Raw genomic sequence first — 22,563 nt, forward strand, 5'->3', positions numbered from 1 at the left:
AGGGACCACATCTAAATGGACAAGATCTTCCACTATATCTAGACCATCACCAATAGTCCTGTTTCCTGTACTCACAGATCACAGGGTGTAGACAGTTCTGGAATAGGCAATGAGACAGATATCTTTGCACAACCTTCCCCTCACTTTAATCAGTATAATGTATATGTCATTTCATCAAGCAAGTGATATCATGGTCTTCTTTGACTATAATGGACAACAGTCAAGGAAGAAAGGTGGATAAAGGGATACTTTATTGTAGTGGAATTTATCATTTCTTACAATTAAGAGTTCATGAAGGAAGGGAAGAAGTGAGGTTATCCTTACTTGTACTAATAGCTACTTTTGTTAATGAACAGGAAACTAAGGGAATACCCATCAACTGGGAAATGGCTGACATTATAAGGATGTAATAGAATATTATTGTGTTGGAAGGAATGATGAAAGGACCATTTTCAGCTAAATCTGGGAAGGCTTGTATGAGCTTATGCAGAGTGGAGTGAGATCTGGGAAAACAAATATACAGCAGTAACAGACAAACTTTGATAAAGTGTGCTATTCATTTCCTAACAAAAGTGATAGACAATGCAAAATGAGACTTATTATTATTATTGGACATGACTAATGTAGAAATTTGCTTTGCTTGGTTGTACTTGTTTGTAAAAGGGTTTCTTCTCTCCAGTCTCTACCTCCGTTGGAGTAGGATCAATAAAGTAGAGAAAAAAGAAAGCATATCATTGAAGCATTTTTAAAAAACAAACACATAGAAGAAAATAGAGTGAAGGCAGAAAGAAGCGCAGTCAGGACAGATTCAAAGTTACACTTGGAATTTATTATGAATTTAAAAGAAAAGCAAGTTGTGTATATAATATATTGTGTATCACAGTTTGATAGACAATTCTTTTTATAAATGACTTTGTATATGGAAATGTCTGTTTTGATATTTTAGTAAAGAATAATTTTTTAAAAGTCAACAAAGATCATAAATCAGTTTAATGTCAATTCAATGGACATTTCATCAAATTCAAACTTTTATTAAGCATATAAAATGTATAAGGTGACAGGTGCAATCTGAACATAGATACTTAAAACCTGCCTATCTAGAATTTGCAGGGGGGAGAAAAATTTTTTAATCCTTTTAAAATAAATTATCTTTTGTTTTTACATCCCTCTAACAATGAAAATTTTTTTGACCTATTTTTCAAAGAATTTTGATCAGACCTATGATTTCATGTAGTTCTTAGTGATCTTATTAAAGCAGATGTTTCATTCCTTTGGGAGTTCTTAGGATATTACCTTTGCTGATGCAAAATAGTAACTGTTTGTCAGTTCTTGGAGTATTGCTTGTTTCATGGGGAGGCTTCTGTTCATGAATTACCATACTGGAAAGTCAGTATGCCTGTTTAAAGACTTGCCTGCATTCTTTTTAAGGAGTTAGAAAAGACCTTAAAGATGACTTAGTACAGTCCTTTAATTTTATAGATAATGTAACTGAGACCCAGAGAGGTTATAATTTGTTCATGCTATAATTAGTCCTTTAACTCTCATTCTAGGACCTTTTGGAAACAATTAGGGCAAAACATTTTTTTTTAGAGAAATTAAAAAGAAAATTATTTTGTTGATTTTATTGATGCGTTTATATCACTATCACTTTCCAGGTGCCCATTCCCTCTCCCCTAGTCTATAATAACAACTTAGTACAGATAAGCCAAAAAAAAAAAGACCACAATGGCTCAATTTGAAATTGTATGCCTCATTGTGCACTTTGGATCTTCTCTGTTGAGAGAGAATAAGCATGTTTACATGTCTTGTTAATTCATAATTGGTTACTGTACTGATCAGAGTTTTGAAATCTTTCAGTGCTGAAGGAATGAAAAAGCATTCATTGAATACTTTTCTGCATGCAAAGCATGCTAGGATACAAATAGAAAAGTGTGACAGTTCCTTTTATATCAACAAAGACTCATTAGTTGGGTTGTTGTCCAGAATTTGGAAATAATTTCATTATATTGTACAGAATGACTAGAGAATTTTATTATATCAAAACAGTTTATTAAGAAATGAAACCAGATGAATATATTCATATGAATATGAATGTATTACACAAAAACTAGCCAATCAGAAGATGTAAGTTATTTGGACATTGGAAAACTGAGTTGAATGGAGTGATGAACTGAGAGAGCAGAATGTATCTTATGACTTAAAGTGTTAGGACTAATAAGGTAGATCATCCAGGAAATGAATCAGAAAGTTTTTTAGATGTATTGTAAATTTTGAGTTTTACAATTTTCCCCCTAGTCTTACTTTCCTCCCCCCACCGCATAGAAGGCAATTTGTCAGTCTTTACATTGTTTCCATGGTATACATTGATCCAAATTGAATATGATGAGAGAGAAAACATAAAATATAAGAGATAGCAAGATAAGACAATAAGATATCAGTTTTTTTCCCCTAAATTTAAGGTAATAGTCCTTGGTCTTTGTTCAAACTCCACAATTGTTTCTCTGGATACAGATGGTATTCTCCATTGCAGACAGCCCCAAATTGTCCCTGATTGTTGCACTGATGGAATGAACAAATCCATCAAGGTTGATCATCAACCCCATGTTGCTGTTATAGTGTTTTTCTAATTCTGCTAATCTCACTCAGCATCAGTTCATGAAAATCCTTCCAGGATTCCCTGAATTCCCATCCCTCCTGGTTTCTAATAGAACAATAGTGTTCCATGACATGCATATACCACGGTTTATTAAGCCATTCCCCAATTGAAGGACATTTACTTGCTTTCCAATTCTTTGTCACCACAAACAGGGCTGCTATAAATATTTTTGTACAAGTGATGTTTTTACCCTTTTTCATCATCTCTTCAGGGTATAGACCCAGTAGTGGTATTGCTGGATCAAAGGGGATGCACATTTTTGTTGCCCTTTGGGGCGTGGTTCCAAATAGCTCTCCAGAAGGGTTGGATGAGTTCACAGCTCCATCAACATTGTAATAGTGTCCCAGATTTCCCACAACCTTTCCAACAATGATCATTATTCTTTCTGGTCATATTGGCCAGGTGGTACCTCAGAGAATCTTTAATTTGCATTTCTCTAATAAGTAATGATTTAGAGCAATTTTTCATATGACTATGGATTGCTTTGATCTCATCTGTAAATTGCCTTTGCATATCCTTTGACCATTTGTCAATTGGGGAATGACTTTTTTACACTAACTGGTCATTTCATCTAAGACAGGAGTCAAAATCCAGTCCTTCACCTTTTTTTTTTTTTTTTTGGTAAGGTCTTTGAGCCAAAAAATGATTTTTATATCAAAACTTTTATTTTAAAAAGTAAAACTACTCTTAGCTCTACAGATTAATGAAAATTTATTACAAGGTAACCAAAAAAAGTATGACAAGTCCTTTGACAGACATTGGAAGTATTTTTCCAACAGCTAACTACTAAAGGCAATATTGAATAAAAATATATGTTTATTAAAAAAATCTTACTTAGAAGAATGATGGATGAATATGAATGAGATCTTCTGAAGAAACCAATCAAAAGAGTGTTTGTTAAAAATACCTTTACTTGGGGCAGCTGAGTGGTACAGTGGATAGAGCACCGACCTTGGAGTCAGGAGTATCTGAGTTCAAATCTGGCCTCAGACACTTAATAATAATTACTTAGCTGTGTGGCCTTGGGCAAGCCATTTAACCCCATTTGCCTTGCAAAAACCTAAAAAAAAAAAATACCTTTACTAACTAAATAGCAAAGTTGTCTGAGATATAGTCAAGGATGAAAATAGAAAGAGAATTATACATAGAAGAAAAAATAAAAAATATTTGCAAAAATTATTCTAGCTGTATGTTTTCTCCATCAGAGATAGTGGAGCCATTACACCTAATCATATAATTCCTGAGAAGCTTGCATAAGAAGGAGAGATGGCACAAAAAAGAGGACAAAGGTGAGAAAAACAGCCAGATTGTGTTAGGTATACGTAGAAGAGATATGTGTGGATACAATTGTGAGTACTTTGAGGTACATATTTACAAGGTATTTTTTGGTATCTGTAGTCCAAGATATTTTCCACATCTTTAGCTCTTGCAAATTAATGTAAATTAATTACAGGGTGACCAAAAAAGTACAGAAAGATGGAAATTATCTTGGATTACTGTTACCAAAAAATAACTGAGATCATTAGCAACTACTGATCTTTATGACTTCTCTTATCTATACAAAATGTTTATGGGGGTCATCTGTTAGGTGAATTGAGGGCATTTTAATGGGTATATTAGTAGGGAGCAAGTAAATGATATTTTGCAAATAATATCTAACAGAGTGCCTCTTAACCATGTCACAATGGTCTTAAAAGATATAGATAGCATAAGGTTCCATTGTGATTGTTATTTATTGATGAAAAAGCATTTCTTTTGGTAGATTAATAGCTTCCTTTATAAGGAGTCTTTCATTCATTTGTCATTTAGGAGATCATTTAAAATTGAAGGTATAACATCAGAAATAATACTTTTCAGTGACTGATAATAAGCATGAGGTAAGGAATTAAATAGGAAGCTCTTTATACCAGGCATAACCTTCCATGGAAATTATCACTTAAAGGAGTTTGCCCTGCCTGTTCACATAGGAAAGAACAAATGAATGAACTACATCTATTACTCAGATTTCAATATGAATCTGAATAGAGATCTTGGAGGACTTTCCGACAGTATGGCATGGCTGAGAGACAATACAGATGGAGCCCTGTTAGCTGGGCTCAAAGTTGAAAAAGAAGATTTTTCTGAATTACTTTTGGGAAATTGCATAGGATTTTTATTGGCCCCAAGCTTGCCCTTAACAGCATAAGCCTAGCTTTTTAAAAATACAAACATTTTATTTATGTCACTGCATGGCAGTAAGACCTGGAACATGACTATCTCTTAAAAATTAAAGATGAGTATGAAACAGAAAACCTTGGAGCTGTGATCATATAATTAATGGGAAATGCCAAGAAAGAACGGGTGTAAAGAATTGTATGACAGAGAAGATGGCTTGTCATGTGGTGAGAGCAAAGTCTAGTAAGATGAATGACTAGAATGTTCATTTGGTTGTCTTTCAAGGTCAAGCTAACAGTAGCTTCAGCTTTCCTTTAGTTTTGGTTTGGATTGGAGAAGAAATGACAAATCTCAGATTTTGAAAATTATTAAGTTTAATAAGTGGACAAAATGATAAGTCATTAAAAAGTCAGAAGTCTGAAATTATAAGAAGATTCTCAATGATGTTATTACAAGTTTCTATAAGCCTATGATCTGTAAAAATCACAAGTCACAATAAGATAAGATCACAAGTTACAATACTTTATTGTAATACAATTAGTCCTCATCTGCAGGAGATCATTTAGCTACATTTGGATTCATTCAGCTAGGGAGCTACAGGAACAGCGCTCCAGAATCTCATAGGAAAAATTCCTGAGCTATACATCTACACTGAGGCTCCAAAGAAAGCCTCTGATCTTCAAAATAAACCAGCCTCCAAACAGAAGACTCTGTGCCACATCTATAACTTGCTTTAGATGGTGCTTTCAGATCCCAGGAACTGGACATTTGAAAAATACTTCAAGGGAATGTTTATACTCTAAGGGAGAATGGCCAGTTCTCCCCAAGTCTAATCATTTCCAAACTCGCTTAGGTACTCAGGCTCAGGCTTTTCTTGTCATTTTAAAGTCAGATAATGGACAACTTCTAGTGAGGACTATATATATATTTTTAATACTCAATACAAAGTCACATAGGAAAGGCATCCATGAATGGATAGATTGTGTGATTGTTAGAGGGAAGTCTGAAATTGGCTCATTCACGGATCTATTTGAGTATTGAATTTCAGATAGTAAATATGAGGAGAAGACTACATTAAACTGAACAATTATTTTATAATTGTTTTAAAATGTTTATGTTTTAAAAAGTTTTCCCATCTTAAATTTCTTTAGCAATATTTTTATATACTGTTAACTAAGACTGAAGCATAGGACTTTACTTAAACTTAAAAAATATTTTATTCAAAATAAAATTTCATCAACATTGAAGTTTGATATATTTACTAATTTTTCTTATTTAATGGACAACATCATTTTTTTTAGTAAACTCCAGAAACTTTCTGAGAATATTGTGAGTAAAAATCTTGAGAGAAGAAAGACTTTTTAATGAGACTTATAACTTTCTGGACCTTGCTAGGAAATTCAGGACAACGTTTCACATATTCTTGAGAAATTCAAATATGTTTGCTATGCTTAGTAATTTAATGTAATTAAATTCAATGAGATTTTTTATGTAGTTGATTATAATTCATAACTACTATAAAATACTTTTATTCTGTGATGTGATTACTTTTTTTTTATGTTTTACTGTTAGTAGGTGGAATGAAGTAGCATCAGAATGGATATCAAAGGTCAAAAAAAGGTGATGGGGTCCAAGTCCAGTTTTTCTGGCAAAATCCATAGGATTAAGTGAAATGGATAGAGGCCAGACCTAGATTCAGGAGGACTCATCTTCCTGAGTTCAACTTGTTCTCAGATACTTAATAGTTTGAGCAAGTCACTTAACTGCATTTGCCTCTATTTCCTCATCTATAAAATGAGCTGGAGAAGGAAATGGCAAATTACCCCAGTAGTTTTGCCAAGAAAACCCCAAAAGGGGTCCTGAAGAATTGAACACTTTGAAATGACATGACTGAAACTAATGAACAATACAACTCATAACTAAGGAGTCAAGGCAAAGTCAGGGTATTACTTAGGCAAGTGGTAAAGGTCAAGAAAAATAGTAGATAATGAACTGAGTAAACATAATGGAATCAGGAAGATTTAATTTATTGGCAGAAAAATAAATGCAAGTGTATAAAATCAATCAGAACTAAGAAAATTTATAGAAGTTGAAGGGCACAAAGGTGACAAAGAAAAGACAACCTTTATATCTAAGACAGCTTTGTTCTTTTTTATTTTATGTAGTAGCTAATTGATAAGTGTAGTTTAGAGCTTGCAAGTAGAAATAAAAGAAAATATTTGACTTAAAGAATGGGGAAAGAGGAAGAGAAGAGGGAACAATTTCTGTCTATATTGTATCATACCTTTTAGTTTATTTTATTGGGTAAATTAGTTAATCTCTTGGTGCCTCAATGATTCAATTTACAAAATGAGGGTACCTCCTCTTTCTAACAAGGTAAGAACTGAATTAGAAGAGGTGAATGTGCCAAAATAATATTCTGAATATTTTCTGTTTATATTCCTGGCTTTCAGGTCAAATGCTTTATCAGCTAAGGAGGTTACTTTTTATCCTCTGTGCTATTTTGCTGCATTCAGCAAAAATTCAAAACACTGCAGCATGGCAAGCAGGCAGGGGTTCATACTAGTACCAAGCCAATTCTGTGATCTAAGATATTTTTATTATAGATTCATAAAAGCTACACTTGTCTATTATTGTCTGTTAATTCTGGAGTGTAAGCATTTTGCTCTTCATAAGATTTATTGGTTTTATATTGTTAGTATGAATCAAGTGGATACCTACATTTAAACTACGTATAGCGAGAGAGTTGGGTTTGGGGAGAAAGTGCTTGTTAAATTTCTGAAGAAGTAGTAAAGGGTAGAACAGCATATATTTTAAGTTTAAATGAGTGGTCAAATTGTGTTAGAGAATTTAGGAATAACTTTGAATGAAATAGTGAATTCTCATTAATTTGTACAGTACTTTTAAATGAATTTTCTAAAAATAGCTCATTTTCTTACTGTGATGCATCATGATGATACTGTTTCTCATAATTCTATTTCCTTCTTAGTCTTGTTTTTTATCTCCCTTTTTCCTTATCCTCAAAACCACTTGATTTTTCTTGTTTCTTTTATGATAAACCTATCTTGTTATGCAATCAATTCTTGAAAATTAGTACCCTTGTAAGGAGCACTGGCACATACTGGTATGTAATCTCAAAGCAGTTTCTCTTAGATTCTAATAAATGTCACCATTTTGGCAGCAGATTTTCTTTTCTAATCATGTCCTATTTTTATTAATATTAAGATTAATTGAGAGTACACAACTTGGTTGACAGTGAGGAAAATATGACAGGATTAAAAAGTATGAATAATATAGAATAATGTGCATAATAAAGTTGACTATATTAGGAAAAAATCTGTATTCATAGAAGCAAAACTATCCTTTCTTCATCTTCTCTTCCCTCAAATCAATGTTTTAGACTAAAGTTGACTCATTACCATTTTTTGGACTGATTTCACATGCAGGTAAAAAGCTAATCCTATTTTCCAGTACAGAATTTCTGCTCTAAGGAAAAGTAATGGTTGTTATTTTTTTTTTGTAGGAAGCAAAGCCTTCTGCTGAGGACTTGGGGGAAAAGAAGGAAGGAGAATACATTAAACTCAAAGTAATTGGACAGGTAAGTACTATCATTTACCTAATTTATCTGATGATCTTGACCTCCTAGCCTTCCATTTCTCCCTTTGTTTTCTTTTATACCTATTCTTTATTCTTATGGAAATCTAAAGTTTCTTTTGGCCTTTCTTTGCTTCCTTAGCCCTTTAAACTTATTACTAGATCTGGTCTACTAGAGACTGTCCTCCCCACTTGAATTCTTTTTCTTTTCTTCTTATCACCATTCATGCCTTGCTGTATCTAGCTCATGACTTAACCCCACCATAACTTTTCTAATCTTACTAGGGTTGGGGACTGTAAACGGAACCTGAGGAAATCACCCAATCCTTCTGACTGGAATTAAAAAAAAAATTAAAATTTTACCTACCAAACCTTCCCCAGTTCTTTTATTTTCTCTGATTAATTCTATTTTATTATTTTATTTTATTTTATTTTTTAGGTTTTGCAAGGCAAATGGGTTAAGTGGCTTACCCAAGACCACACAGCTAGGTAGCTAGATAATTATTAAATGTCTGAGCCCAGATTTGAACTCAGGTACTTCTGACTCCAGGGCTGGTGCTCTATCCACTGTGCCACCTAGCTGCCCCATGATTAATTCTACAACAAAGGTTTCACATCTTTTTTTTTTATTGGCAAGGCAATGGGTAAAGTGACTTGCTCAGGGTCACACAGTAAAAGTTATTTTTAAGTGTCTTAGGCGGAATTTGAACTCAGGTCCTCCTGACTCCAGGGCCAGTCCTCTATTCACTGCGCCTCCTAGCTACCCCCACATCTTTTTTTTTTTTCTTCTAGTCTTTTATACCAGCCTGTTAACCCCCTTTATTTTAGTAGAGGACCTCACCTCATACATAAGGAAAATAGAGGTGTTCCACTGTGAGCAGCTTCTTTTCTCCTATTCAACTTGTCAGATCCTTTTTTGTCATTATCCTTCACTTTCCTTTGTTCCTTCTTGCCAAAACCAACTGCGCCACTTTTGCTTTTAATTTGTTTCTTCCTGAAGGATCATCCCTTCTTTTTCTAATCTTCAATTTCTTATCTATTGATTGTTTCCTGCTGCCTGGAAGTAGACCCAGGTCTTCCTCAATGATTGGTATATGGTAGGTATTTAATAAATGTTTGTTGATTTGACTTCTCTATGCAGTCTGGTTTCTGACAGTTACCACTCAACTAGAGGTCCTTTCTCTCTAGTGATTTATTAAATTGACAAATCTGATGGCCTTTTTCTTAGTCTTCTTTTTTGCTCTACTCTTAATTAATTTCCTTAGTGATAATTTTCAACTATTCTTATCTCTAATATTTTATATTCTTGGGTTTATCAAATATGATTTTGTTTTCCTGTTTTTTGGTTCTAATTTTTTTTAACTTTTTAAACTATTTTTCTGCTTAATGTACAATACTAAATAGCTTTTTAAAAAAATTCCTTTTTTGGATATGATTTCTCTCAACACATTCAATTTTGATTCAATGTATAGCATGGAAACAATATAAAGACTATCAGACTGCCTTCTATGGGAGGGTGGGGGGGGAGGGAAGCGAGATTGGGGGAAAAATTGTAAAATTAAAAAAAAACCATTCCTTTTCAAAAAAAAATTTGAGCTCCAAATTCTCAGGCTTTCTTTCTCAAACCTGTTCCCTCACTCTTCTGAAAAGGCAAGCAATATATTTTTTATCCATGTAAAATCATGGAAAACATATTCCCTTATTTGTCATATTTCAAAAAAAAAAGAACATGAGAAAATTACATATCAATTTGCACTTAAGAGTTTATCAGTTCTCTCTGTCGTGGATTAGAGTAACCTAAGTTGTTCACAGTTGATCATCACTGCAACATAACTAACTGCGCAATGATTTCCCAAAGCTTTTTGTACTTCACTTTTCATCAGATCATGTAGATCTTGCCATGTTTTTCTGAACCCCCCCATTTCTTACAGCATAATAATATTGTATAATTATGTGCCAGTTTGTTCAGTTTCCAGTTGATGAGCATTCCTTCAATTTCTAATTCTTTGGTATCCCAAAAAGAACTATTATATTTTTGTATAAATAGATCCTTCCTCCCTTTTTTGAAGTCTTTGGGATGTAGTCCTAGTGATGATTTTGCTGTATTAAAGGTTATGCACAGTTTTATAGCCCTCTGAGCATAGTTATTTTTCAGAATAACTGGATTAGTTTACTTTTATATTAGTGTACCTTTTTCCCCCCATCTCCTCCAAGTATATATGTTATTTCTGATAGATGTGAGATAAGTAGTAAATTGTTTTGATAATTTTTCCTTTATTTTGCAATCTTCATGGTTTTCCCTTAACCTTTTCTTTGTTTCACTTATTTACTTGTTCATTCATTTAATTTAGACAAAGTAATTGGGGTTATGTGATATGCCCAGGAACATAACAACTAGTTAAGTGTTAAGTGTCTGAGGCCAGATTTGAACTCAGGTCCTCCTGACTCCAGGACTGGTGTTCTATCCACTGCACCATCTAGCTGTGCCAGTTTTCATTTTTTTTAGAAGAGATAAGGATTCACATTGGGGTACAGTGAGGTGGGATTAGGAATTTTCTTTATAAACCATTTAGAAATACTTTTGAAGCATTAGTGGAAAATACTTGCAACAAAATCATTTGGGACCAAATAAAAGAAATTCTTGATAAAAAGAACTTTTTTCTTTTCCATTCTTAGGACAGCAGTGAAATTCACTTCAAGGTGAAAATGACAACACATCTCAAGAAACTCAAAGAATCATACTGTCAAAGACAGGTTTGTATAGAACAATATAGTACAGTTTCCTTTTATCAGGAAAAAAGAAAATCTTTCAGATTCTTTGAGAAAGAATAGCCACAGAAAAATTGTTTGCTTTCATTCCTTTAACCATTAATAACTTGGGAAGGACACTAGCATTACTTTTACCATATTTTCTGGGATTTATTTGATATAGGCCATTTCTTGTTGAGAATTCATAATAGGGCTGACATAATTTTGAAGTGTTGGTAATATACAAATGCTAGGTATTAAATTTTCTCTGTTGGCTCACTGGTACATTTAAAACTAAAAATGATTTTTTTTTTTTTTAGTTTTCAGAATAGAATTTCTTAAGATTTATATTATCTTTAGATTTACCAGTTAGATTTAAATATGTATACTGTAAGTTTCTTTTCCTTCTATGTAGCCCCAAGGATCATACTTAATATTAATGAATTGTATAATATTTGTTAGTGAAACTACTGATATTAACAAAACCTACTAATATTCACTCTAGATGTCTAAAGTCTAATGAAAATTTTGGTAATACTTGTTTTTCTAAATTTATATATTTTGTATCTATAATTGATTCCTTTAAAATATATTTAGAAATATTTTCATAATTTATTAGAGACAAATGAATTTGTAACTTTAATAAATGAAATTGTAGTTTAGGTGGCTAGTGAGGATGACTCAATTTAATCAATTATTTTATAAAACTTAATCTTTGCTGTTCTGTATTTTCTTAGTGTAAATTCTTCATAAGTCATTTTTATAAAGAGATATAATTCACAAGAGGAAATGTGAGGCAAATGGATAGACCTATTGGACAGTATTCCAGACAAGTAATATAATAAATAGTTTAATCAGTTCTGGTTATGATAAAGAGCTAGTTATTAGGACAAAATATCATTGTTTCTGACTTTGTGTTGTTATATAGTGAATTATTGGGTTATTTAACTTTATATGTATGTAGAGGTGAAAGAACCCAAACCTAGCTTATTCCTGGATTCAAGGGTTGATAGTTGTTTAAAATGTTTGTTGACTAAAACAGGCACTTTTTAAATTCATAGTAACATGTAGTAAATGACATCTTAAATAATCATATTCCTATGTGCTTAAAACAAATTGTTTAATGCTTTCTATCAGGCTTCTATTTAGTTAATTTGTGTACTTATAAGTAATAACTTATCCTTCTAAAACTTTAAATTCACATTTTTAATTCAAACTAGAATTAGTTCTAGTTTTTTTTTAAATTAGTATTTAATTTTATTGTGTTATCAACATAAACAAAGTTGAGTTTCCTTCACCATCCAGTTTATTAGTTTTGTTTTATTAGACATCAGATGTGTTTTGGTTTTGTTTTAAAATTTTAATGCCTCGTCAATCCATACTCAACTCTAGTTGCATATAAAGTGCTTAATAAATATTTATTGATTTAAAGTCTATGATGGAAAGCCATTTCTCTGAGTCTTGGTTTCTTCAAGTAAGATGAAAGTTTTAGACTAGGTGATCAGTAAAGGTTCCTTTCAGCTCTAAATCCTATGATTTTATGGCTTTTTGTTATTTCTATATTATCTGAAATTACAATTAATTTATGTATGGCCTTCAAATAAACCAAATTTTCAGTCAGGTTTTTTGGATTTTTAAATATTTAGAGCTGAGAAAGACTATTTAATCCAGATTCCCAGTAGAAATTGCCAAGTAGCCATCATTATAGTTTTAAATGATATAGTGTTTTTAACTTTACAAAGTATTTATGTACATCATCTCACTTGATATCACAACAATCTTTTAAAGATAGGAGTTATAGCTGAAAAATGGCCATTTAATAGATAAGGAAATTGAGTATGAGGGAGAGTAGGTACCTTGCCTGTGATGTTTAGCTAGTAAAATGTCTTAAGATCTTTCTGATGTCAGTTCCAGAAGTATTTATGTCCACTACTCTACCTACTTGCCTTTAGAACTAACTCTAGGAAATAATTTGCTCTTAAGTCACACTAACAATTTGGTGGGGTAGCTAGGTCTCATGATTCACAAAGCAGTAGTTCTTTGTCCACTGAAACTTGTTTATCTTTTATAGTTTTATCAGTATTTACAAATGCATTTATTTAAATTATAGTCTAGTTGAAATAACATTAGCCTGGAACACACAGGATCTCATTCTAAAAATTTCTTTCCTGATTGACTTTGGGAAAGAGAGTGAGTCTCTTCTAATTCTAGACAGCAGGGTACATGCATACACACACACACAAACACACACACACACAAACATACAGGTACACTATTCTTTGTTTCTTTTATTTGTAATTAATATAACAATAAATAGTTCAGCGGATCTACCTCTAGGGAATCTACTTTTCATTTTAGAGTTAGCAGAAATAAAGCTATGAGATTTTTTCCTTCTGAATTAAAAAATATTTAATTTTTCCTCAATTACATGGAAAAACAAATTTTAACATTCATTTAAAAAAATTTTTGAGTTCCAAATTCTCTCCCTCCTTCCCCTCCCCATCATTTAGAAGGCAAGCAATTTAATATGTTATACATGTCTAGTATTGCAAAACATATTTCTGTTTAGTCATGTTGAAAGAAAACACAACTCCTTCCCCCCCAAAAGAAAATTCCCAACAAAATTTAAGAAAAATAATACCTCTGAATTGTTTTAATTTGCATTTCTCTAGTTAATAGTGATTTAGAACATTTTTTCATTTAACTGTAGATAACATTGGTTACTTTGTTTGAAAATTGCCTATTCATAATCAGTCTTTTAATTATTTATCAATTAGGGAATGGTTCTTATTTTTATAAATTTGACTGTGTTCTCTATATATTTGAGAAATGAGATATCTAAGAAACTTGCTGTAAAATTTTTTCACAGTAATTAAGAAAATATCCCTTTATCCTATTTCCTCCCTTTTTATTTTCTCTTCTCTCTCTCTCTTCCCCCCCCCCCCCCGCCTTGCAGTTGGGAGATTTTAATAAAAACTCATAGTTCTTATATCTATTATAAGGCAGTATTCTTATTCTTCTTTAATAGATGAAGAAATTGAGACCCAAGTTACATAGCATGCCTAAGGGCTTAGTGTAATAATTTGAAATCATATTTTATGATTTCTAGAACAATGGTTCTTTCCACTATTCCATAATTCTTATTTTAATTCCATGTGTCTTAAGTTCTAAGCTGAAGAGGAATTACAGTTTTTCGGTATTTAGCTGTTTTATAATTATTTCTATAATTCAGTGGATCTTTGATTCCATTGATGTGGGTAATCCTTTATTAAAAGATTCCAAACCATTCATGCCTTTTCCTTTCACTTTTAATTGACTTTCTCTTTTAAATCTTCCTCACAGTGTTTACCTAATATAGATCTTAGAGTATAATAAGCATGTGCAGTAGAAAAGGGGTGAGTTTGGAGTCAGAAGACCTGGTCAAATTTGGGTCTTATCACTTTCAAGTTCTGTGACTTGTGAAGATCTGTTACATCTATAATTCTTACATAGCTCTAGTAAAAGAAAACAACATTCTGTTTCTAGGATTAAGAAAAAGATTTTAATTTATACAATATTACTTATCATAGATTTTTTGTTGAAGAGTTGAATATAATTTAAAAGGGTATATAAATACATATTATTTTTATTTCTTTTGTTTATATTCAGAAATGAGCATTTAACCTGGAAATTCATGTTAGATTGAATTGGTACCTTGTTGCAGTTTTCTTGATTTTCCTTCACTACATAAGAAACCAAGACTCTGCTCTCCTAGTTCTGTTTTTCCATAACTTCCTCATCCATCTGTGATACGAAGGCAAAGGAGGAACGAATTGCCCTATTTACTGTTTTAAAATAGAACATCCTTGGCTTAGTGTATATACATTTTTGGTTTGTCTTTTAGAAGAAATTTCCCCCCCCTTTCCAGGATGGTCTATGGTGAGGGAAAAAAATGTGCATTTGATTGCTTCTGGGAAAAATCTTTTGACTTTCAGGAAAGACAATTTTATAAGCCCTCTGAAAAAAAGAATGTTCCCGAATTTTGCTGTGGGATTAGACTCATTTATATACATACACATATACATATACATATACATATACATATACATATACATATACATACACATACACATACACATACACACACACACATATATATATAAAATATTTTTCTTCATTTACCTTTTGCAACTCCTTTTCCAGTTGATCAATTCTATTTTTTGTAAGAGTTTTCCATTTAACCAATTGAGAGTTTGAGAGAATTATTTTCTCTTTGCATTTGTCCATTTGTTTTTCCAGGGATTTGTTTTCTTGTTGCAAGGTATTAATCTTCTCTTGGGTTTCTTTCCCCAAATTTTCCAATTGATTTTTAAATTCCTTCCTGATTTCTTCAAAGAAGTTTATGTGCTGGAGACCAAGTCATATTCTCAGAAGTTCTACTTCTCTCTGAGTTGAGTCTTCCTTCTAGGAATTTTTCTGTGGACCCCTCCCCCCTTCCACTGACCTTTTTTCATTTTCCTAAGATCTTGTGTTGGGGGAGGGCCTGGTTCACAAAGTTTTTGTGTTGGGATCCCCAGAGGCTTTGCTCACTGGGTTTAGTAACTCCAAGTAGGCTGACCAGTAGGGGGTGCTAGAGGCTGGAACTCACCCCTCAGCCCTTCCCGTAAGCCCAGACCGTCAATCCCGCTGCTTAATGCCTCCACTCTCCAGTTGTTTCTTGGAGTGGTTCCCACAGCGAAAGCCTCTGGGGCTGATCTTAGGTTAGTCCAGCTCTCACCCTGCCCCCACTGGCTCTCTGTTCTCTGCACCTGGCTCACCCACAGTCCCCGAAGACAGACCTTGAGGTAGGTGGTATTCTCCTACCTTCTCTTTCTGGGTTTTGTCGATCGGATTTTTATTAAGAGGTTTGTTTCATATTATATATGAGGGAAGATCAGGAGACCTTAGCACATGACCTGTCTTCTCTCTGCCACCTTGGCTGGAAGTCCAGATTCATTTATTTTTTAAAAAATTTCTAATTTAATGCAATTTATTTTCAGCCTGTCATTACCTATCTGGATGCTTCTGTCTTAGATTGTCTTGATTAGATTGACGTAATTAGACTTTTTTTTTTTATTTCTATTAGCCCTTCTTGTGCTGATTTTTGCTACAGGAGGATTTTTCTCTAGAATTGACAGACTGTATTATTACAGTTCTTTAACCCTGGTCTTTGAGTGAATAGAGAGTGCGGGGCCTGGAGTCAGAAGATTCTTCTATTCCTGAGTTCATTTCTCCCTCAGACACTTATTAGTTGTAAGACTCCTGGGTAAGTCATTTATCCTTGTTTGACTCAGTTTCTTCATCTGAAAATGAGCTGGAGCAGGAAATGGCAAGCCACTGCAGTGCCTGACCCAGGAAAATTCTAAATGGGATCACAGAGTTTTTTCATGAGAAGTGACTAAACAACCACTACTACTACTACTACTACTACTACTACTACTACTACTACTACTACTACTACTACTACTACTGCCACTGGTCATCTTCAAGTTGGCAGCGTTCAATTTGCCATCGCTCAGTAACATGCTTTCTACAGGTTATTATTTTTCTCTCAGTTGCTGCTTGGATTTCTTTTTTCTCTTCCTCAGTGCCACTCAATTAATGAGATGACCCTTTCTCAACTAGTCCAGCTTTTCTCCTTATCCCAGTGTCCATTTCAAGCAAGCAGAAAGGGGAGGGGGAAACCTCTTCACTAACCTTTCTTTCTGCAGGCTTTTGTAGTCTTAGAGCTGGTTTCCTAGGCAGCAGCCCCAGCCTCAACCCCATTTCCTCAGCAGCTCCTTTCTGATGGAATATTCAGGAGAATGAGAGTCTTATTTTAGTCTTTTATATTCCCTCAGGTCCACTATTATCTACTACATGTTATCTTTCTTTACAAGGTTTAATAATTATTGTAGTTCTTATTCATGAGGAAATAGTATCCACAGTCTGCTTCAACTGATAGCAGTATTTGAGGGGTGGGTTAATACAAGAGGGAGAGGCAGCATAGCTATTGGAAAGAGTACTGAACTGAGCAGGTCCTTTAAATTCATCCTGAGTTTTGTTTTCCTCATTTTACCTTTTCTACCAACTTCATAGAATTTTTGTGAGGAAACTACTTTTAGCACTGTAGAAATATGTATGCTTATTGAGATCTAGAGGAGGTTGCTTTCTGACTTCAGCCAAAGAGAAAGAAGGGATGGTAGAGTGAAGACCGGAAAATAAAAAGGCCACTAGCTAACATTTATATAGTACTTTGCAAAGCTCTTTACAAATATAATTTCATTTGACCCTCCCAGCCACCTTGGGAGATGGGTAGTATTATCATATCAACTCTGTTCCCATTGTTGCCAGTAAGAAAAACCCTGAGAACTTCAAAAACCTGTGTACTTGTTTCAGGGAAGGGAAAGTTGTGATTTGGAGATTGTGAGGGGGTGGGGCAAGGCAAGAATTATCTAGGATAAGGAAATGTTGGTTAGAATTTTAAAGTGGTGACTGGGTAAATGGAAGTGAACCTACCAATTCCTATAAATCTGCTGTTGTTTGAGCCACAGCTTAAGCCCTAGATCCCCACTTGCTTAGAATAAGGAATGTTCTCATTGTTGGAGGAAGGGGGAGGGAGGGAAGATGAAAGGTGGGCGAGGGCAGTCCCTGCTTCAGGAAAGAAGAGAATGAATGTGTTCCTGGCACACCAAGTTGGAACCATGAATGCACTTCCTGAAGAAGTATGTAGTCAACTTTTGTTGTACTTTTAGTACAGTAGTAAGATTAAGTTACATCAAGGTTAAGTAGATTTTAGTGAGCTGATATAATGCATTCGGAGTTGCAGAGATTGGACCTAAGAGTAAACTTTTGGAAGACAGCCTATTCAGGCAAAATGAGCTTGTAGTAGGTATTTAGTTTGGACAAATAATTATTAAGACTAGTTTTAGGATAATTTGAGCTTTAAAGTATTTATGTTATGGGTATATGAGTCTGTAATGGGGAAAAATATTTCTAGGCAAAGTTATTAGCTTGATAATGGTAGCTTAACTCTCAAAGGAAGAGATCTTAGCAGGTAGTTCCATTTCATCTTTTGTCTCTACATTGAAAAAAATTGTGCTATATTGACTTATTGTTTCCCTTTACTGTTGAGGAAAAGGTTTTCAAGGAAAGCCAAAAGCAAAGATGAAATTGAGCCTTACTCCCAAATAGAACATAGTTAAACAAAGAAACATTTAGTGCACAGTGGTCATCTTCCTAAAAAACTATGGCCTTTTGGAGCTGGTTCCATTTTTTTTTTCATGCCTTAGAATATGATTTCAGTGATTGATTCTAAGGCTCTAAATAATTTTTCAATTTTATGCCATAAAATTCTCATTTTTGGTGAAAAACTAAATTTATCTGCACCAGATAACAATGAGATTTATTCCCCAAATTCTAGAAAATATTTGCATAGTAAATCCAATCTTCCCATTGAATCCATTGTATTGTGGAGTTTTATTTCTAAAGAAACTTTATTGGCCCCAGTACACAATAATCCAACTAAGGAATCCAGTTATTGCATTCATATTGATCTCAGATGCATATTTAATATAAAAATTATATAAAATCAGATCATGTATTTAAAGCACAGGTTAAAAACAGTTTTTTTTAATGCAGAGATAGCACGGGGTAGTGACTATTTAGAGAGTCAGTTTCAGAGCTAAAGAAGACTCTGATCTGAGTTTTCCTCCCCTCAGACACACTCTGGTATGTAACCCTGGGCTTGTCACATAATCACTCAGGGGTCCAGGCAGTTCTTTTAAGATTGTAAATCACAGAGCAGATGCTGAATTTCATTGGCTAAAAGTAGTTTGCTCACAGATATAGATCCAAATCTCAAAATGTATTAAAATAGTCAATATCCATTTTCTAAGGAATTCTCTTTGAACTTATGAGTGTAGAATGTTTGACTAGCCATAGTAACTATGCCACTTCCTTAGGTATTAAGTAGAAATTCTGACTAAAATATATGTTTGTGAGTGATGTAGGTAGTCACTCATTTGTACCAGATAGTAAATGTGATCATTCTGTCCTCTCAGCTGTTGTTAATACTAATTTGATTGTAAATTGTGTCTAGGTTACCAGGACTTTCTGTAGCTCAGTGGGAGCTATTGGAAGACACTAGATTGTTTCTTAATCCTAATTTCTAAATTTAGATCTACATTAAGCAAAATTTGCCTGTAGTGTTGGGAGTTTTATTGAGGGTTGCTCAACACATTTCTTAGACTTCTTATGCTAACCTTGTGATCTCTATGGAGTATTCAGATAGTTGAGATTATGGACCTTTCGTTTTTTGTTTTATTAGCTCTTCTCAACTTGTTGGAGCATCAGACCGTGTCAATTTTATGCAGGAAACACTTAAAGCTAATGTACTTTTCTGAATGCCTCTTTTTCAAAAACTTTTTTTTTTTAGGGTGTTCCAATGAACTCACTCAGGTTTCTCTTTGAAGGTCAGAGAATTGCTGATAATCATACTCCAAAAGAGGTAAGTACAGGCTACCAGAAATGAGCAAATAAAATTTATTTTAAAATACTTTTATACTAAACTAATTTAAATTGTGATGACAAAGCAGTCTTTTAGATCAAATTCCCCATTTATTCCTCTTGAAAAAAATTTGTTAAAAAAACAGATATTGGATTCATCTGGCTCCTTTGGTGAACATGGCCAGACATTCCTCTAGTATGGTGTATTTAACAGTGAGACTGTGGATCAGTATTATGTCTATACATTTAGAAAATGGGCAGAATTTATTTAATCCAATTTAATGCATTTCAAGTTAAAAATAACTCTTTGCCCTACTATTAAAATACATTTTTCTTTTTTCTCACAGCTGGGCATGGAGGAAGAAGATGTGATTGAAGTTTATCAGGAACAGACAGGGGGTCATTCAGCAGTTTAGATCATCTGTTTGTTTTTTTTTCCTTTTCCCTTAATCCTTTTTTATTTTTAAACAATAGTTCTTTTGTAATGTGGTGTTTGACACTGAATTGAAACTGGCACCCTATCTCTGGGAGTCTTACTTTCAAAGTCTGGTATTTTGAATTCTAGTGCTCATTATACACTATCATTTGTTTTCATTGTGCTGAACTCTTGTGATCAAGCCGCAACCCCTTCCTACTTCCCTACCATCTTTTTTGAAATACGTGTATGTAAATACATGCCACATTCACTAGGACTGTGCATTGCAGGCTTGAAGGTGATAAGATCTGCCAGAGCGAGTGTTCTAAATGACTTTCATAATGACCCTGAAGTTCTGGTGTGTCATTGCTTCACTCCTGGACTATAACTTTCAGTGGGCGATGGAAGTTTTTCAGAGGACTGAACTGTGGAAAAATGATGTTTCCTTAATTTGAAGCTACTTTTTAACAAATCTGATGACCTGGACCGGAAGAGGAATATCAGGTTGGAAATGGAGATGATAGATCAGGTTACAGTCATGACTAACTCCAGAGGTGCTTCACTGAAGAGATAAACCATTTTACGATTTTAAATCTTGTCAGAAGAACCCAGAAAAGTTACTAATTTTCCATTAGCAATTAATAAAGGTATTGATGCAGAAATGTATGTTAGCAGACCACTGCTATCTTTTGACTTTATTGTACTTTTTGGCCTGGGACTTGGGTTTTAAATGGATGTTATCTGTACCAGCTTCATTAAAATAAACAAAATATTTGTAAAAACTGTATTAATGTTTTTTCTTTTCAGATTTGTAGAAAAACTAAAAACAAGCATCCCAGACAAATTATTAACAGTACAGTAGACATCTGTTAATTCTGAGTATAAATAGTCATTTTCCTCAGTACTACTCTGTTGTGATTGTCATCAAATTAACCCTACAGTGTTAGACTGTGAAATTCCTTCTGAATCTGCATAATACTAAATTGTGTTCAATGTAGCTTCTGTGTTAAGTATGTTATTGTATTCTGATTTTTAAAAAAAAATTGGTAATCTGTCTGCATAGTAATTTTTCACCTAACCAGAAATAGGACCTTTTCCAGTTCTAAATAAATGGGAGTTTACTGTAAATATTGAATGATGCTCCAAAGTCTTATGTAAATCCTTAATCTATAGTGATAATTTTAATACTCTTTTTAACACAGATTGTTTCCTGCTAAGTTAAGGTCAGCTATACTTAGAGATTGTCTGTATACCTTTCTTTGATTTTTTTTCTTCTAGTCATTTGAAAGATTGATACTTTGTATAAAATTAAAAAATCAATTTGTTTGAGATTAGAGAACTGTTTTCCTGTGATCCATTCAATACCAAAAAAAATGTTTATAACACCTTATTTCATGTTGAGCTTGATTTGAAGTCACATTCACTTTCCAGACTTTTGGCAGGTTATAAAAACATCAGCTGAGCATACTTGAAAAGAACAGATGAATTTTTATGTTTTGGGCAATAGCCAAACTTCAAAACTTTTCTGGTATTGTGTATGTATATCATAAACTATTCTCTCACATATCCTACTAAATTCAATTAATTGGAAAATAAAGCAGTTCAACCATTTTGCCACATTAATTTATTCTGTATTTTTATCACTTTAGAAAACTTAATAGTTTTCTTCACATAAACATAATCTCTGAATGTTATTAGAGAGTTGAATGCTGAACTGTTCGTTTGGCACCTGTAATTAAATATTTGGCAAAGAATTGAACCATGTTTTTTTTAAAAAAAGGAATTAAACATGTTTTTAAGTCTAGGTTGAATCTTTTAAAGTCTTGAATGGTATTCTCAGTTGAATAACTGTTTGGAAACATGAATTCATTATTTTGTTATTTTGAATGCTTTGATATGCTGGGCAGTGGAGCTCAGGGAAGGAAATTTGAGAAGGCGCTTCTTTTCTCAAGACTCATTGTACTTTGACCCTATGGTTAGATTACAGGTGTATGTATTTGCTGTATTAAGGAGAAAATAAATTTCAGTGAAAGCAGTTTGTAAAATGAAAGAGGAATTGGTTTTTCCTTAATTCTGTGTTACTTGGTTGAATCATTTCACTGGCCTCTTCATGAAGTTTCACAATTCAGACAGGCTATTTAGATTGTGTGAGGGCCATAGAGCCATACTGTCTGACCTGTTTTCTGCTCTGAACTACCTAAAGCAAGTTTGTCAGTAAAATAACATCAGATTAAAAATTGTTTACCCACTAGTAAAGTAATATAGTGCAGCTTGGTTAGCTTCCATTTGTATATTATTCCTTTTCAAATTGAGACTGTCAAAGGAAAGAAATGTCTTCTGTAAGGAATAACCTTGTAGAGGAAATGACATGCAGAAATGAATTTTAAAAAGGACAGTGTAATGTAGTCTCCCAAATGACCTTTCCTTATGATTTTTACTTATTTGTTTGGAATGACCTTAATAAATGAGACTTGTCAGGTCTATTCAGTGA

The 22,563-nt window shown here is 33.3% G+C and overlaps 1 protein-coding gene across 2 annotated transcripts in view; it reads left to right on the forward strand.

The window, feature by feature from the left end:
- The window catches only part of SUMO1 (small ubiquitin like modifier 1), a 42,864-nt gene extending 21,169 nt beyond the window's left edge, over positions 1-21,695 (forward strand). The window contains exons 2-5 of one of the 2 annotated variants that reach the window (XM_074191633.1): positions 8,334-8,408; positions 11,081-11,158; positions 19,587-19,658; positions 20,005-21,695. In XM_074191633.1, coding sequence (XP_074047734.1) covers positions 8,334-8,408; positions 11,081-11,158; positions 19,587-19,658; positions 20,005-20,073 — 294 coding nt within the window. In that variant the 3' untranslated portion in view covers positions 20,074-21,695. Of the gene's footprint in view, positions 1-3,861; positions 3,946-8,333; positions 8,410-11,080; positions 11,159-19,586; positions 19,659-20,004 lie in introns of those variants that run through there. The other variant, XM_074191631.1, reaches the window with a different exon arrangement.
- The last annotated feature ends 868 nt before the right edge of the window (positions 21,696-22,563 follow it).

This window comes from Macrotis lagotis, chromosome 6 (assembly GCF_037893015.1).
Source record: "Macrotis lagotis isolate mMagLag1 chromosome 6, bilby.v1.9.chrom.fasta, whole genome shotgun sequence".
Taxonomy (NCBI): domain Eukaryota; kingdom Metazoa; phylum Chordata; class Mammalia; order Peramelemorphia; family Peramelidae; genus Macrotis; species Macrotis lagotis.